Below are 15,452 nucleotides of genomic sequence, written 5' to 3' on the forward strand. Positions count from 1 at the left end.
GGCCATCGGCGTTTCACGAGGGCGACGCCGATGCGCTTGGACCAGCGCTGACTCAGCGACTTCGTTTCCAGAGTGAGCTTTCCTTCGCGATTGTCACTGCAACCAGCAAGCACATCCAGCATCCTTCACACCACATCACAGCGCGCATTATCGCACAGAATTCCATCATAACCAGTAAGTGGATACTCACCGGGGCGCGGACATAGGCGTGGCGGACAGCGAGAGCGAGAGCGACGACATCAGAGCAGCGCGGCGCGCGCAAGGTCGCCGACATGGCGGAGTACGATCCCCTCGATCCACCTACCTACGGTGACACCCCCGACGACGGCGCCAGCGAGTCCTACGATCCGTCCCAACACCAGCAGAACGGCGGCGACGAGGCCGAACAAGACGAAGACTACGATCCTTCGAGCATCAACTACGGCGAGAGCGCAGACTCGGACACGATCGCGGTAGCTCAGCCCGGGCAGCCTTCCATACAGACTCCTTCCCAGACCGACGCACCTTCCAAACCGCCTCAAAAAGTCGCAGGCTTCATAGTAGAAGAAAGTGATGATGAGCAAGAGCAAGATGCGAGCGCCCCGCCGCCGCCCTCACAACTGAATGGAGACGCCGGTTCTCATTCTGGTCTCGGTGCGGTGGCAGTCTCAGAGGCGGAGGATGTTAATCTAAGTAGTGCACCACAAGATGACACGGCTGCTTCTGCTACCACAAGTCTAAATGGGTCCACCACTGTTCCCGTGCTTGAGTCTTCTTCATCAAATGCCCCACCTGATCTCACAGTGCAGCCTCCAGAACAGGGTAAGACTGTCTCACCAGTGGCTTCTGCTCAGGCTTCCGTTCAGGCATCTGTTGCACCAACTCCAGTGCCCGCCGCAGAGACACCTGCTGCTGCAACACCCGCTCCGCAGCAAGTGCAGCAACCTCCGCCTCAGACCAATGGCGCAGTGCAGCAGCCCCCAGCCCGACTACCACACGACAAAGTCGGCCAGCTCGAGGATCGTATCAAAGATGACCCGAAAGGTGACACGGATGCCTGGAGTGCACTCATCGACCATTACTTCGACAAAGGCCAGTACGACTATGCACGAGAAGTCTATGAGAGAATGTTGAAAGTCTTCCCTACGGCGGTATGTTTCCATCTCCCACAGTTTCAAGCGTCACATGCACACTTTCGTCGCAGCATACTCTAGATCTCGAAAAAGTGCTGACATGTCAATAGGTCGTCTTGTGGGTCGGGTACATCGCGATGGAGAAGAAGCTGGACGAGACAGACAGAATCGTCCACATCCTCAACAAGTGCCTCATGCAGATACCGAACGTCGATCTTTGGAAGTTCTACATGGACCACGTTCGGCGAGCATTGCCACTGATCAACGACACAAACGGCGTCAATCGCGCAGAGCTGATGAAGGCGTGGGACATGACCTTTGACCATGTCGGCATTGACCCTGCTGCAGGTCAACTCTGGAGAGAGTACATCGACTTCATGAAAGACGGGCCTGGCAGTGTTGGTGGTACCGGCTGGCAAGACATGCAGAAGGCCGACCTCCTCCGCGCGGCCTACCAGCGTGCCATCAAGATCCCGAACGGGGAGTTCATGAAGCTGTGGAAGGAGTATGAGGCATTCGAACACAGTCTCAACCGACAGACCGCCCGTAAGCACATTCAGGAGCAGAGTCAACACTACATGGAAGCTCGAAAAGCCAAGGTGCAGCTGGACCAGAAGCTTGATGGCCTCGATCGATCTTCGCTGCCGCAACTGCCGCCGATCTATGGTTTTGCTGGCGAGGAGCAGTTCGGTGACCAGGTTGAGAAGTGGCGAGCATGGATCGCGTGGGAGCGCGACGAAGACCCGCTAGTGTTCAAAGGCACAGAAGACGACAAGTACCGGCAGCGTGTGATTTACGCCTATCGCCAGGCTACAATGTTCTTAACGTTCTACCCGGAGATCTGGTATGACGCCGCATCGTGGTGCTTCACACAACCACAGCTGGAGTCCGAAGGCGAGCAGTTTCTGGAGAAGGGTATTGCTGCAAATCCCGAGTCGGTCCTGCTTGCTTTGTTGAAGGCCGATCGCATCGAGGCCAATCTTGCCACCGGAAACACGGACGATGTCCTCATCGCCAATGGCGAGAAGCTCGATGTGCCATTCGAGGGCTTGCTTACCGCACTTTACACTCTTGTCACCAAGACAAAGCAGAAGGACAAGTTCACTGCTGCACAAATACAAGAGCACTACAATTCACTACCGCCAGAGGACGAGCAGATGGAGAACGAGGAAGCTGATGATGACGAAGATGCTTCAAAGCCCAAGACTCGACAAGAACAGATGCAGGCCGAACTCGATGCAGCAAAGTCTTCGTTCGCAGCTCAGCTTGACACCCTCAAGCGCACCATTTCGTATGCCTGGGTTGCTAAGATGCGCGCGTTCCGCCGTGTTCAAGGTCAAGGCAAGCCGGCGAAGAAAGGCGCAGATCCCAATACCAAGGTCGTAAAGGGCTTCCGAGGCATCTTCGTCGAGGCTCGTCCACGTGGTATGCTGTCAAGCGCTGTGTACATTGCTTCAGCTCTCATGGAATGGCATGGGTACAGAGATGGCGCCGCCGAGAGGATCTTTCAACGAGGCGCGAAGCTTTTCCCAGAGGACCACATCTTCATCCTTGAGTACGTCAAGCATATGATCAATGTGGGAGACATCACAAATGCTCGCGTCGTCTTCAAGGGTGCCATCAGCAAGCTCAACAATGCGGAGAGATACTCTCTCGAGCAACGTCGCAAGAGATGCCGTCCACTACTCGTCTTCATGCACGACTGGGAGAGCAAGTACGGGGACTATGCGGAGATCGTCAAGAACGAAGCACTGATGGCAAAACTATACCCTGAGGAGCCTGAGATCAACCGCTTCAGCCACCGCTCTACACTTCCCGATTTCGATGCTGTCGCTGTACAGCTTCTGCTGAGCCCAACACAAGCACGGCCCAAGACCGACATTCCGCAAGTGCTCGCGCCTGAACAGAACCCTCTCGGCGCCACAAGCCCTCGGGCTCAGGAACTTATCCTCGGACCTAACGGCCCATACCTCGCCAGCCCCAAGCGTCCTCTCGACGACTCTGACGCCGACACCTCCCAACGTACCAAATTCATGCGCGCCGAGTCGCCTCTCAAGGGCAATGCAGGCAACGCCGGCGTCCGCATCAACAAGGGCAGCGCTACTGTTCCCACCGGCAACGTCACCCATGGAGGCGGTTTCGCGACTAAGACTTTCGTACCGGGAGGCCTCCCACCTGGCCCTCCTCCTATCCCGCCCAAGATTCTTGAGATTCTGGGTGCGCTACCACCTGCACGCTCCTACACTGGAACGCGCCTTGATCCATTGAAGATAGTGCCGTTCCTTGCTACGGTGAATGTGGATCATGCGAAGGCGATGTACCAAGCTGGACAGCTACCACAATTCCCCCGTGCGCAGTAGTTTTGAGCACTGGAGTGGAAGACTGGTCGTTTAAGAATTGGGTCACATGTATCGCACCATGCGGCATCTCACGACTGGTGGCGTAGCGCAGCTTTCAAGGCAGCGGCAGCGCTGTTGCCGCATCTTGGGGGCCGCATCAAGGAGATACGGACTACGGCGTTGACTGGACATTGGAGGGCGTTTTGCTTTCACGCAATAGGCTATGGCTTACTGGTCGGAGGAGTGAGCTTGCAGCAAGGAGAGCTCTTGTACATTAGAAGCTATTGACGCTTAGCGCGTGGTTCTGGGCGTACATGCAGAGAACGAAAGGCTCCGTGAATACTAAACGGTCGTCAGAACGTGTCTTTCATCTTCCATTGATGCGGACGTGTCGCACTTTCTCGTCTTCGTGCTGTATACATGCAATAATTATCAACCTCCATCACGACCGATGCCACCTTTCGCCGTCTCAACTGTCTTTCGACCTCACCTCCCGCCACACCGCCAACTTCTCCTCACTACTCCGTTTCTCATCATAACTATGACAAACATTCGGCATTGCGAACAGAGCGCCCGCTATCAAACAGTGGAGCCATGTCGACTAGCTGCCATACTTTGAGATCTTCGCCTGCGAGAGATAGGAGTTTGCGTGTGGGTGGGGCGAATGTGCTGCGTCGTGAGAGGACTGTGCGTTCGTTTCCTTGTCGGTATAAGTCTGTATCTCGTCAACTCCGATGACAGGCTATGCTGATACGACTGGGCCTTACCATCACCCTCAGCATCCATCTCATCATCCGGCAACAAAACCGCAAACTTGAACATCGTATTCTTCCGACAATGATACATCACAAACTTCCCCTCCGGCCCAGCGACGTGTTTCATGTATCCCTCCTCCTCAGTAAGGAACATTGTCCCAGAATCCGCCATAAGCCTCTCCCTCTCCACAAGCCATCTATAACACCTCTTCCCCGCAGGGCTGAGTCTCGCCTCAGGTACCACGTCCTTCCTCACCACACTCCATTCCCATCAGCTCCAACCACAACATCCCCCTCACAAATCCCTCCATGCTCAACCTCTACCCTGCCCCTCTCAACATCAACACCCACATCCCTCGCCCCAAGCACCAAGCACCAACTCCCCCTCCCTCCCCAACCCCTCAGCGCTCTCACCCAACTTCCTCAACTCCCGATGCAGATCGACCCCATGTACACTCAACCACGGACTCTTCCACCTCTTCGCAAACTCCTCCAGATCCATCTGAGCTCTCGGCTCGCCAGTCTCGCCATCAATCGAGGTAAGACCTCTGACAGCGATGGCGCCCGAGGAGGCACGGTCCCAGCCGAGATCGATGGGTAGGCTCGATGCGTTAGGACCTAGACCGAGTGCTGCGCCTGTTTCTGTGAGGTAGTGCGATTTCTCGAGGATTGTGATGTGGTGGCCGGAGCGGAGGAGGGCAAGAGTGGCGGTGAGACCTGCTATGCCGGCGCTGATTATGAGGCAGTGGAGTGGGGTGGGGTTTGTGAGCATGGTGGCTTTGGCAGGCGGAGGGAATCTGAGGAAGACGATGGGGCGGTCGTGTCAAGGTGGCATACCCTCGGCATTTGCAGCGCGCAATGTTGCACAGCAGGATTTAGTCAGTCGCAGGGTGTCTGCATATGCAGGTATGAGGCTGGGTTCGCATGTAGCTGCAATCGCCGAGCTCGTGTACATGGCACCCTATGCATACAGTCGCGGCAGGATTCACGCTGAAGGACGGAATAGGGTACTCGGCGCATGCTGTGCATTACGAGAATGAGGAGTCGTTTCTGTATGGCATCTTTGTCAGCAGAGAAATGCGGACTGAGACAGGTGTGGCAGGTCGTGCGATATTTATGTAGCTGGAAGCTGAAGTATAAGCGTCAGGTTCGTTGCGTGGCTGTAGATCGCAAAGTTGGCAGTCGTCGGCAGCGCAATCGCAACGCTGAGTAAGGCAGTGACAACGCGCAGACCAGAATGGCACCAACCACCCACCAGGGCCGACGAAACTCACCTCCCTCCACATGAGCAAAAAAATCCGGGGAGTGTCTTGTGCGACACGGTGCGGTATCAGTATATCCCCCTTGTCCTGCCCAAACATCCAGTCCACGCCTACTCAGACAGGCCACAATCTGGGTGTACCTTCCTTGTCCTGCGCTTCCCTTGAGGATAGGCCTACTCAGGCAGACTACAACAACCTTACAGGCTGATCAGCCATGTGAGTCTTTACTCTCACTCTCGCCTCGATCTACAACACGTGAGGAGACTCCACGCCTCAGGTGTAGAATGCGGGACGGTCGAGCCGAATCGAATACGTGCTCCAGGAAGTGCTCGGATGCCAAGCCGGTGTCTCAAACAACTGCTGCATGCGGTGCAATCCTACGACGCAGCTGTTGAGACTGGCCATATAGGCCATGATCCCCGTTGCATGTGACCGCCTTTTTAATTCATATATACCTAAAAGTATTGCGGTGGGCCTGCTGGTCGTCTTGAGTGGTATAGGATGGGTGCGTGTTTGGTGGTAGGTCGATCTGCGAAGCCTGGGAGTGGTCGATCAGGCTGTGGGGCGCGGGCTGGCCGAAAGGTTGTCAAGGCGTCGGTATTGCCAGCTGAGAGCACTTCGAGGGTCCAGCAGAACGATCCTGTGTTCGATTCCTGGTCTCTTCTTGTCCTAGGGATACCAGATCGGCGCTGGGTTCGACTCGGCAGATATCGATGGACATTCGGGTGATGCTGGAATTTCACCCTGGAAATCCACCGCGTGCCATTTTCTTGGCTCTCCCATCGCGCCGGTTGTGATTCGCTCTGCTGCTCTTGTTCGCCTCTTTCCGTCTTTGAGCTTGAACTGTACTTGCTTCACCCGAGGGTCCAGCAACGTTCCCGCCTCGTCCGCGACCTCTACCGCCACGACCTCTGCCACGACCACGGAATCCACCCCTTCCGCCAGGCGCGTCCGAATCTTCTGTTTCTGTATTTCCCGGACTCTCACGATACGATGTCCTAGCGAGCTCTGTTTGCCGCCCGTCGTAGCCTCCTGCTTGCGCTTCCAATCGCTTGGCTCTCCTGGGATCACGCTGCAGCATTATGGCCCAGCCTTCAATCGCTTCGTCTGTCATTCCTGTCTGTGACTTTAGCGCTTGTCGTGGTTGTCCCTTTCTGACGTCGAAAGTGCGGCCAAATAGCTCCGGCGATGACTTGTAGACTTTGAAAAGCGCCATGTCATTCTCTTCGTTTGTGACTCGTGCCGCCGGACCTGGTTCGCCATCAGGATGAGCGGTATCAACAGTGCCACCGACATCTTCGACATCGTACGTGTCGTCCCGCTCGTCGTCATCGGAATCGAATGCTGCCAGAGCAGATAGAATTGCAGCTTTATTTGGCTGATCTTCTTGCGCAGTACTCATCCTCTGCTTGCCGATTCTGAGTCGTTTCGTGTCAAAGTCCAGTCTGTCAAGTTCGTCATCGTCAAACACGTTCCTGCGCTCAGGTATGTAGTGATCTTTAGGGGGTGGCGTCGATCTTGGTGCCAGATGATCGATCTTTGACTGCGGCTCCGTATCATAGACTGGAGCCTGCTCTGTCCTGTCAAGACCAGACAGATGCCCGGGTAAAGACTCGTCTAGTAGATGTGCAGTGACCTGCTCGACACTGTCTTCATACTCGTCCAACAATCTGAGTACAAAGCCAGAGCCAAGGTCCGGAAAGAGATCCTGCATTTGTGTGACCAGGCTCATGCGATGCATGTGGAATTCGGCATCCGGATGTGCCTGCCTTGCCTTGCCCTTGCTTTGCTTTCTGTGCACATGCTTTCTGGGTCGTGCGATGCTTAGAGAACGATAAGTTACAAGCGTGTCCAAGAGTTTGGATAAGCGCTCGGGTGCTTTGCCACTAATTGCGTGCCGTAGTCTCGCGACCAGTGCAGTATTGGTGACAACATCTGCCAGCAGCGATGCCTGCGGCGTGGACTTGTCTGCCGCCGTTCGCAACGTGAAAAGATGATCAGACAAAACGGATGTTGTAGGTACCTCGGTACGAACAAGAGCAAGGAGGCCCAGATAAGCGACTGTCGATATTGACCTCTTTTGTGCATTGTCCAGTGTTCGAGCATATGCCGATATCAAGGAGTCCAGGAAGTCAAACCCGGTCATGAAGAACGCTCCCATGTCCGCCGAGGCATGCAAGACAGGAGCCAGTGTCGATAGATAGCCCATTGCACCTGCAACATCCTTCGCCTCTAGCAGCTTGGTTAAGGAGTCTTTCGTCTTCCGTATGACTGGTGTGAGAAGCTCGGACTTGGCCTTCCACAATGCATTGAGCTGCTGCCGTAGTGCGGAACTCTTGAGATGAACATGACAGAAGTCGGCCAGGAAAGTCCAGCTCAGTAGAGTAGGTGAAGTGGAAGATGGCTCTGTCAGAGCACGAGATGACAACCTGAATGCGAGCTTGCGAAGCCGAACGGCTTTCGAGCTGCTGAAGGTGGTGTCACCTGGCGGGAGGTGTGCAACTTCTTGGTAGAACGATGTGAGGAAGGCAGGTAAGCTGCCCTTTTCGCTGGCCGCAGTGCTGAAGTCTGAAGCAGGCAATCGTAGCGTGAGTTCAGATAATGTCAGCCACGCCTCTAAACATGCTTCCCACTCCTCAGGTCCCAAGCTGAGGCGAATGTTGGCAGGTGGCAAGGGTGCCAGTGGCGGAAGGCTCATGATCGTCGACTGTGTGGAGAGGTATTTGAGGTGAAACTGCCCATACGAAAGAGGAGGTGAAGTACTTGACAATGGTTATGATGAGTAGACATGGAGGAACGTTTCGATCGCTGCTTCTACATTGGGTTAGCGCACGGCCGCTGCCGAAAATCTTGGTACGCCCACCTCAATTCGCAGCAGGCACGACTCAGAACTTCTCTTCTGCATCGATCTCACGTTACCGAGTCAAACAGACCGAGGTGAGCGCGCAACTACGCGGTGTAGTACAGAAAGCACATACTAATATCGTCGCAGTCGGATCGACACTTCTAAAACCTCACCACCAACCCTTACGAACAACCACGCACCATGTCTTTCCAGGACCCAAAGAAGACCTCGCAGCTCGATGCGCCAAAGATCCACAAGATCCGCATCACCCTCACTTCCCGCAAGGTCGCCTCGCTCGAGAAGGTCTGCGAGGAGCTGATCCAGCGTGCCAAGAGCAAGGAACTGCGCGTCAAGGGCCCAGTCCGTCTCCCAACCAAGAACCTCAAGATCAGCACCCGTAAGACTCCTTGCGGTGAGGGCTCCAAGACCTGGGACATGTACGAGATGAGGTAAGTTGGGACAATGAGATATGGGTGAGTACCACGGGCAGGAGACTGATTGCGGGACAGAATCCACAAGCGTCTGATCGACTTGAACGCCCCAACCGAGGTCGTCAAGCAGATCATCATCAACATCGAGGCTGGTGTTGAGGTTGAGGTTACCATTGCCGCATAAGCTGGTGGCTCAGTATGGCTGTCGAGGCTCGACAGAGCAGGATAGCAATAACCTGACAAGAGATGGCAAGCAGATAGCGTATCACGAATTGAAACGCGGTGCTTCCTGCCACAAACGCTCTTACCTGATCTTATCACTTGCCCGACTTTCGTTTGTGTCTGGCTAAAGTCCACAGGATTGAGACCAGGAAGGCTTTTCGACATCGCGGTTTATTGCATACGACGCGGCCACTAACCATGCCGGGCGCCTGGCTTGCATGTCCTGTGAGGACTTTGAGAACGGGATTCACGGCTGGTAACGATGCCACGGTTTTGCTGCTTTCGGGACAGGTGCCACAGGCTAGCTGTTTTCCGACTGGAGCTCCGCCTGCTATTCAAGTGCACGCAGCTATTCATTTTTGTTCCAATGCAGAACATAAGTGGGAGATTGAAACCATGGGGACTGACTGAGTCATGTAACCATATCATCGTTGATGTGAGATATCATGCTTTAACATTGTGTACTATTCCATCCGCATCCGCCATATGTGTCCTTACAGCCCAGGCCTCGCCTTCGCCACCGGCTTAATCCAACAAACCGCTAAATTGATCGCAACCATAATCACCCCAATAGTCCAAATACTCTTCGCATAGTCCTTGCCCTCATACCGAAAGATGATCGCGAAGATAATACCTCCAAGGTTTCCACAAGCCCCCGTGAACCCCGACACCACACCATTCGCATAGGGATGCACATGCGGCACCAGCGAAAAGTTCAACCCATTCGCACCCTCAAGGAAAAACGCAAACCCGATCCCAACCAGACACACCAGTGTAGCCAGATCCGTCGGACCCGTCACCCCAATCGCCAACAAGAACGCACCCGCGATGATGTTATACGTATGCAGAAGAATCTTCTTACTCCAAACATTCTGCCCACTCGCCTTGTACGCATAATCACTCACAACCCCTCCCAACGGTCGAAACAACGCATTCATCAGTCCAAACATCGCCGCCCAGTTGGACGATTGCTGCAGGCTGAGGTTCTGGGATGTGAATTGGACGCCGTAGTATGTGCCGAGGATGGAGTTGATGGCGAGTTCGGCGCCGAAGGAGCAGAAGTAGCAGGCGCCTACGACGAGGGTTTGAGGGGAGATGGCGATTTGCGCCATGGTTTTGAGGGAGGGGTTTTGGATGGTTTCGAGGTTGGCGGTGGAGAGGATTTGACTGGAGCCGGTTTGGGATTCGGGGTCTTTGGTGGTGGAGTTGTGGAGGTGCTTTTCGTCTTTTTCGTCGAGGATGAGGCCGTGTTGGGGTGTTGAGGTGCCGGAGGCGTGCTGGGAGTCAGGGGTGCTGGTGGGGAGGTCGACGATGGTGCCGACTTGTGATTGCTGGGTGGTGTCGATCGTTGCTGTCTGGCGCTCTGACCATTTGCCGGTGGGTGTGTCCTGGCAGAGGAACAGTAAAGCAAGCGCTACAGCCACTATCAGGACGCCGGGGACCATGAATGCAACACGCCACGCGGTATGTGGTGTGAGACCATCGCTGATAAGGCTCTCGTACACGGCGGGCATGACGAAGTATGTGATGCCTCCACCGGCATTACCTAGACCCGCTGTCAGGGAGTTGGCTGTGCCGATGATGTTCTTGTCGTAGAAACCGGTCGTCCACACCTGACATGGTACGAAACTACCACCGAGAATGCCGATGAAGAAGCGTAGTGCGTAGAGTTGATGGACGTTGTATGCTGTGCCGGAGAGGAATGTTGGGATAGCGCCAATGAGTAGACATCCTGCAAACGTCTTGCGTGGCCCGAAGCGATCACAGGCCGGTCCTGCCACCAGGCGAACAAGGAGTGTCGCAACCAGAGCGATGATGTTAGAGTTGCTGACTTGAATCTGGGTAAGGCCTAGATCTTTGGCGATGATATCGTGGAGGAGTGGTGGAAAGGCATACCTAGTGGTCGTCAGCATTGTGCCACAGGACGCTTGGCTTGCATACCTCGCAGACATCCGCGGGCGAGACTGTATGCCGTCACGAAACAGAACTTACCACGACCAGAACGCGAGTAAGAAACCAAACCACGAGAAGAAAAACACCCTCCCATACTTGTTGATGGGATTAAAGACGGGTACTGATCGGGCCTTGTGGTTGAATGGGTTGACCTCAGGCGCCTTCCAAAGTAACGATATGGAGAAGCCCATGGTGTGAAGCCTCGGAGTCCTGCTCTCGATATCGACGACAATCCAAGAACAGTGGCCGTCAGTCTCGTCGTGGTATCACTGTCCAATTCACAAAGCTGTCAGTGCTGGGTGTAGCTTCAGAGCCATCCCAGAAGCACAACGCTTTCTTCTATACTCCATAGCCTCGATCCGGTGTAGCACTACGTATTGTGCTTCTCCGGACAGTAACAAACTTTTGAACACCTCACCAAACGCCCTGACAAAAACAAGTCCGCGGATGCTGTTCTGACAGGGGTGTTTCGAAAGACGCTCCAGTGTTCTAAGTTCGTCAACACGTACAGTCTCGCGTGGCTGGCCAATGCTTGGTTCTGATAAGGTCAACGCACGACCTGGGCTGGGCACTATGGCGCGTCTATCTCCATGTTCTCCCACCGAGGAGTTCGTCCTGCAGGAGGCGTCTTTGGACTATGTCTGGATCTACTCACCGCGTCAAGTTCAGCTCATTCCGTCGAGGAGTGTATCGCTACAGCAGATACTGTTCACAGTACCGAGGATGCCATCATGAGGGTCGACGTCAAGAGCCGAGTGTCGGGGCTACAGCACATCCATGATAGAGGTCGCTGCCCACGGTTTTCAAGAAGCGTGCTGACTACCTTGAACGTGAACAACGAATCAGGCTATCGGCATGAGACAACCTCGTTGACATCGCATGCATCCTGCGATAATCATGGGGTCCCCATTGGTACAGCTTGAACGCCATTCAGGAGTGAGGGAGGCCTGCCGGGTGTGAAGTTCTTCCCTTATCAGACTTATCTCGACCATTTCCCGATGCGGTAGTTCTACAGGATTAGCCGTGCTTTTGCATTGATAAGGCCCCGGTATCGATGGCGAGACATGACTGTGTTGAAGTAGCAGTGCCAGTCATTCTCCTTGCGATACATGTGAGAATGTCTTTTTCCGCGGTCTTGTTCTTTCACATCTGGTTGATAACAAAAGACGCGGTTGTGTAAGTATGGGCCGGCTTGACCGTAGGGTGAACATTTTTCGAGGCAGGGCTTCCTGTGCTGAACAGCGCTTGATGGAGCAATCTGGGCGGTCCTGATAGATTGTCGTGCTGGTCAAGGTTCATGTTGAGGCTTTTGTTGCAGAAGCTGAGGCGTGCAAGTCACGAAGTCGATCAAGATAGTTCTAGGGCTCACTGCCGGCTGCCGAAACAGTGGTTAGTAAGCAAACCAAACGACGGGATCCTGGAGATAGAAGTGCATTGCTTGCCAAGCAACAACATGTCAAGCTGCCTCCCTGAAATTCACAAATTCACCATGGTCTCGGTAGCTTCGACACATCAGCGCCATGGCAGACCAACTCGCCGGTGACCAGCTCGTCCGCCCGGTCCAACAGCTTCTGATACGCCTGCCAGAGGTCGACAGCCACGACCTCCTGTATCTTGTGCGCGTCCTCCGGCTCCGACATCAGATGCGAGGCCATGTATATACTCGCAGCAATCAGTACAAGCCGCTGCTGCCCTACCTGTTCTTTCCCAATGGTCTTGGCAGCGAGGTCTACCGCGACATGTGTCGTTCGTGGAGACGTCTGTAGCTTGCTACAGTATTCCGCGCAAGTCTTGCCAGGTGTGGGGGAAATCTCAATGCTCCTCTGGACCGTCTCGATTTCTTGAGGTCTACGGTAGGCAGCCGGGAAGGTCAACAGTAAGGCGTGTAGCATCGCCAGGCACCAGGCGCAATTGAAGACGTCGGACGAAGAACTTCCGCAGTAGGAGATCGACACGACTGTGAGGAGCAGGAGACCGATCCAGATGCCTTGCTCAATTGGGCGGATCGCTGGTTGACACAACCGACACTTCTTGATACGAACGGTCTTGGTTGCGGTATGTTTGCGTTCGTGGGAGTGCTCGTCGCTCATGGATGCTTTCATGCCAGTGCATGGCTGACGGTTGGTGTACCAGTCACAATAGCGGAGGACGTTGATTTCAGTATCCGTTCTTTCGGGAGTCTTGCAGGCTGAAGAGTTGCATTTGTACTCAAATTGGCTGATTTGACACATGGTATTGTGGTTCTTGCTGTGGGTAAGTCTTCGCGTCCCTCTTGTTGCTGTGTGATTGGTGTCGATTGCACGACGATCGATCTTGCTGCTCCTAAATATGACTGCAACATGACGGAAACAAGCACGGCTGCCTTCACTATTCACTGTAGCGACAGTAGTCCCAGCAATCGTATGCTAGAATCTCGGTCCATATTACATGGTATATCTTCACGATATTCCATTCGTGAATATCTAACAGCGATTGCATTCGTTGCAAAGGGCACTAAGCAGACTACTCAATCGTTCTTGCGACACAAGGTCACCAATATGCAAAAAGAACAAGCAAAAAGAAGACCTCAGGCAATAGCCTCAGGTAAGAGAAAGCACGAATACCCCGTATCGGACTTATGGTTGCCAGTAACACACAACTCACGAGTGATATGACAACCATATCACTCGAACCGAGCTGTGCACACGCCGATGGTATAGCTTGCGCCACGGATGCAGTTTCTGCTTCTTTGGTGATAGCACTAGCGTCTAGAATGATTATGTATCTTTGCAGGCGCATTGAAAGTGAGGGAAAGTGAGGCGTGAGACGTCTCGCAGATTACGTCTCAAAGCACGGCGGGTTCTTAGTGATAGTGTTCAAATTCACCTCAACCGGGGCCATCGGGAGACAAAGCTGTTGGCACCTCACGTCGATGTCACCGGACAACATAGCGGAGACGTCAGCCCAATCTCGAGACTAACCGCTCATAAAGGGTCGATATGGACAGTCTTAAACCCCCCTTTACCTGGAAAGCACTCGAATCTGAGACACTAAATATGCAACGTCCTAGAGGTTGTTCTTGTACACCATCTATCTTGTATCATGCGTGCTATTGATACAGTGAGTTCTGCCGTTGTCTAGCCATAGCATTCCAGCTTGTCATCATTCATCGTGAGCACCTCACCTCTAGTCCTCCAGGTTCCACCTAGCACTCCAATGGTGCCTAGTGCCATTTGACTGGTATCCCCATGGCATACTACCATGCCCCCCATTGCCATATCCTGGTGCAGTCTTATTACCTTCGCCGGTACCATTATACGGCCCAATAGAGTTGAACTTATGGCGAATATGAGTCTGCGCCGATCCAATTGGCGCATCATAATCGACAGTAAACACCGAAATTGAGCTCTGGCATCCTTTGTTCAGGACCTCCGTCTCGCCTGGCAAGCTGCAGTCGCCATTGATGCAGACATTGCCACCCTCAGGCACGATATTGGCATACGTGAAAAGCCCACTGGTCTTGTTGAAGACTGCAAGATCGTAATCGGCACCGCCAGTCAAGCGCGTCTGGACGAAGGGTGGGTTGATGCAGCTATCGTTGGTGAGGGAGGTAATGAATGGAGTGTTGACAGTGATGCCGTAGCCGAGAGGCATCAAACGCTCGCCCTTCTTGGTGTTCTTGACGAGAGCTTGGACGACCTTGACGGCGAGTTGAGCCTGGATGGTGGCTGGGTCTGGGTGACCTGAAGCGGTGGTCTTGTTGATCCATTGGTACGACCGTTGTTCGCTGTTCCCACCGGAGAAAGCAATAGCTGGGTAGCCACGACCGACAGATCCGTAGGTATATCCCGCAGTACCGGAGAGTGTGTAAAGGAATGGTCCCAAGTTCGTACCGAAGTTCGGTCCAGGTACAACCAGATCTGGCTCTTTGAAGTCTGTGAAGTTGGGAATCACATAGTCGAGGCCCACGAAAGCGGTAGCGGCTGGTGTACCGTTCTAGTACCAGATGTTCTTATCGATTGGATCTTGGCCGATGGATGGTGCACCAGCCTTGATGAGGCCGTATTCGCTGTTTCGTGCAAGCGATGCATTGTTTGTGAAGACGGCTCTGCCACCCATACCACTCTGGTTATCGGCTTCTGAAACGACTACGATGTTGTGGCCTTCAGCCTTGAGGAGGCGGTAGAACTCGCGAAGTTGAGCAGCACCAAAGCCGTCATCGTTGCCCATGAGGATGTTCAGGCCGAGCGCTGGCAATGCAGCAAGAGCTGCAGTCGCAGCTACGGTAACAGAGAAACGCATGCTGATGGGTCAGAGTCCGAGTTATGGGAGGATGACACGAGCCCAAAAGTTGCTCTTCGACAATTCGCGTCAAGCACTCCTGATATAGCTTGGATGAGTTAAGCTCTGGATCTGCATCTCGTCTGCAGCTCCATCAATCGTGCCATCCCGGAGGCGTGAAGGGGTCTCAACAATCATCGTGGTGAAGACCTTGGCGTACGTACTGAGAGAACGATCCAGATGCAATGTTCGGGACCCTGGAGTAGTTGTCCA

General features: G+C 54.0%; 7 protein-coding genes across 7 annotated transcripts; 2 read left to right on the forward strand and 5 right to left on the reverse strand.

Moving 5' to 3' along the window:
* Nucleotides 1-272: 272 nt before the first annotated feature.
* Nucleotides 273-3,472, forward strand: CLAFUR5_12621 (mRNA 3'-end-processing protein rna14; the record flags this gene model as incomplete). Its single annotated transcript, XM_047911769.1, has 2 exons — nt 273-1,130; nt 1,223-3,472. 2 exons carry the CDS (start codon nt 273-275, stop codon nt 3,470-3,472), a joined length of 3,108 nt encoding a protein of 1,035 aa, XP_047768262.1.
* Nucleotides 3,473-3,990: 518 nt separating this feature from the next.
* On the reverse strand, nt 3,991-4,978 carry CLAFUR5_12622 (uncharacterized protein; the record flags this gene model as incomplete). The annotated part of the gene is made up of 3 exons (XM_047911770.1): nt 3,991-4,166; nt 4,219-4,466; nt 4,587-4,978. 3 exons carry the CDS (start codon nt 4,976-4,978, stop codon nt 3,991-3,993), a joined length of 816 nt encoding a protein of 271 aa, XP_047768264.1.
* Nucleotides 4,979-6,207: 1,229 nt separating this feature from the next.
* CLAFUR5_12623 (CUE domain-containing protein 3) lies at nt 6,208-8,166 on the reverse strand (the record flags this gene model as incomplete). Its single annotated transcript, XM_047911771.1, has 1 exon — nt 6,208-8,166. The coding sequence occupies one exon, from the start codon at nt 8,164-8,166 to the stop codon at nt 6,208-6,210; it is 1,959 nt and encodes a 652-aa protein (XP_047767819.1).
* Nucleotides 8,167-8,514: 348 nt separating this feature from the next.
* CLAFUR5_12624 (40S ribosomal protein S20) lies at nt 8,515-8,928 on the forward strand (the record flags this gene model as incomplete). Its single annotated transcript, XM_047911772.1, has 2 exons — nt 8,515-8,762; nt 8,823-8,928. 2 exons carry the CDS (start codon nt 8,515-8,517, stop codon nt 8,926-8,928), a joined length of 354 nt encoding a protein of 117 aa, XP_047767818.1.
* Nucleotides 8,929-9,460: 532 nt separating this feature from the next.
* Nucleotides 9,461-11,110, reverse strand: CLAFUR5_12625 (Nitrate transporter; the record flags this gene model as incomplete). Its single annotated transcript, XM_047911773.1, has 2 exons — nt 9,461-10,862; nt 10,959-11,110. 2 exons carry the CDS (start codon nt 11,108-11,110, stop codon nt 9,461-9,463), a joined length of 1,554 nt encoding a protein of 517 aa, XP_047767817.1.
* A 1,293-nt stretch (nt 11,111-12,403) lies between these two features.
* CLAFUR5_12626 (uncharacterized protein) lies at nt 12,404-13,150 on the reverse strand (the record flags this gene model as incomplete). Its single annotated transcript, XM_047911774.1, has 1 exon — nt 12,404-13,150. The coding sequence occupies one exon, from the start codon at nt 13,148-13,150 to the stop codon at nt 12,404-12,406; it is 747 nt and encodes a 248-aa protein (XP_047768261.1).
* Nucleotides 13,151-14,084: 934 nt separating this feature from the next.
* On the reverse strand, nt 14,085-15,200 carry CLAFUR5_12627 (Acid phosphatase; the record flags this gene model as incomplete). Its single annotated transcript, XM_047911775.1, has 2 exons — nt 14,085-14,881; nt 14,945-15,200. The coding sequence occupies 2 exons, from the start codon at nt 15,198-15,200 to the stop codon at nt 14,085-14,087; spliced, it is 1,053 nt and encodes a 350-aa protein (XP_047768467.1).
* Between the last annotated feature and the right edge of the window lie 252 nt (nt 15,201-15,452).

This window comes from Fulvia fulva, chromosome 11 (genome assembly GCF_020509005.1).
Source record: "Fulvia fulva chromosome 11, complete sequence".
Classification (NCBI taxonomy): domain Eukaryota; kingdom Fungi; phylum Ascomycota; class Dothideomycetes; order Mycosphaerellales; family Mycosphaerellaceae; genus Fulvia; species Fulvia fulva.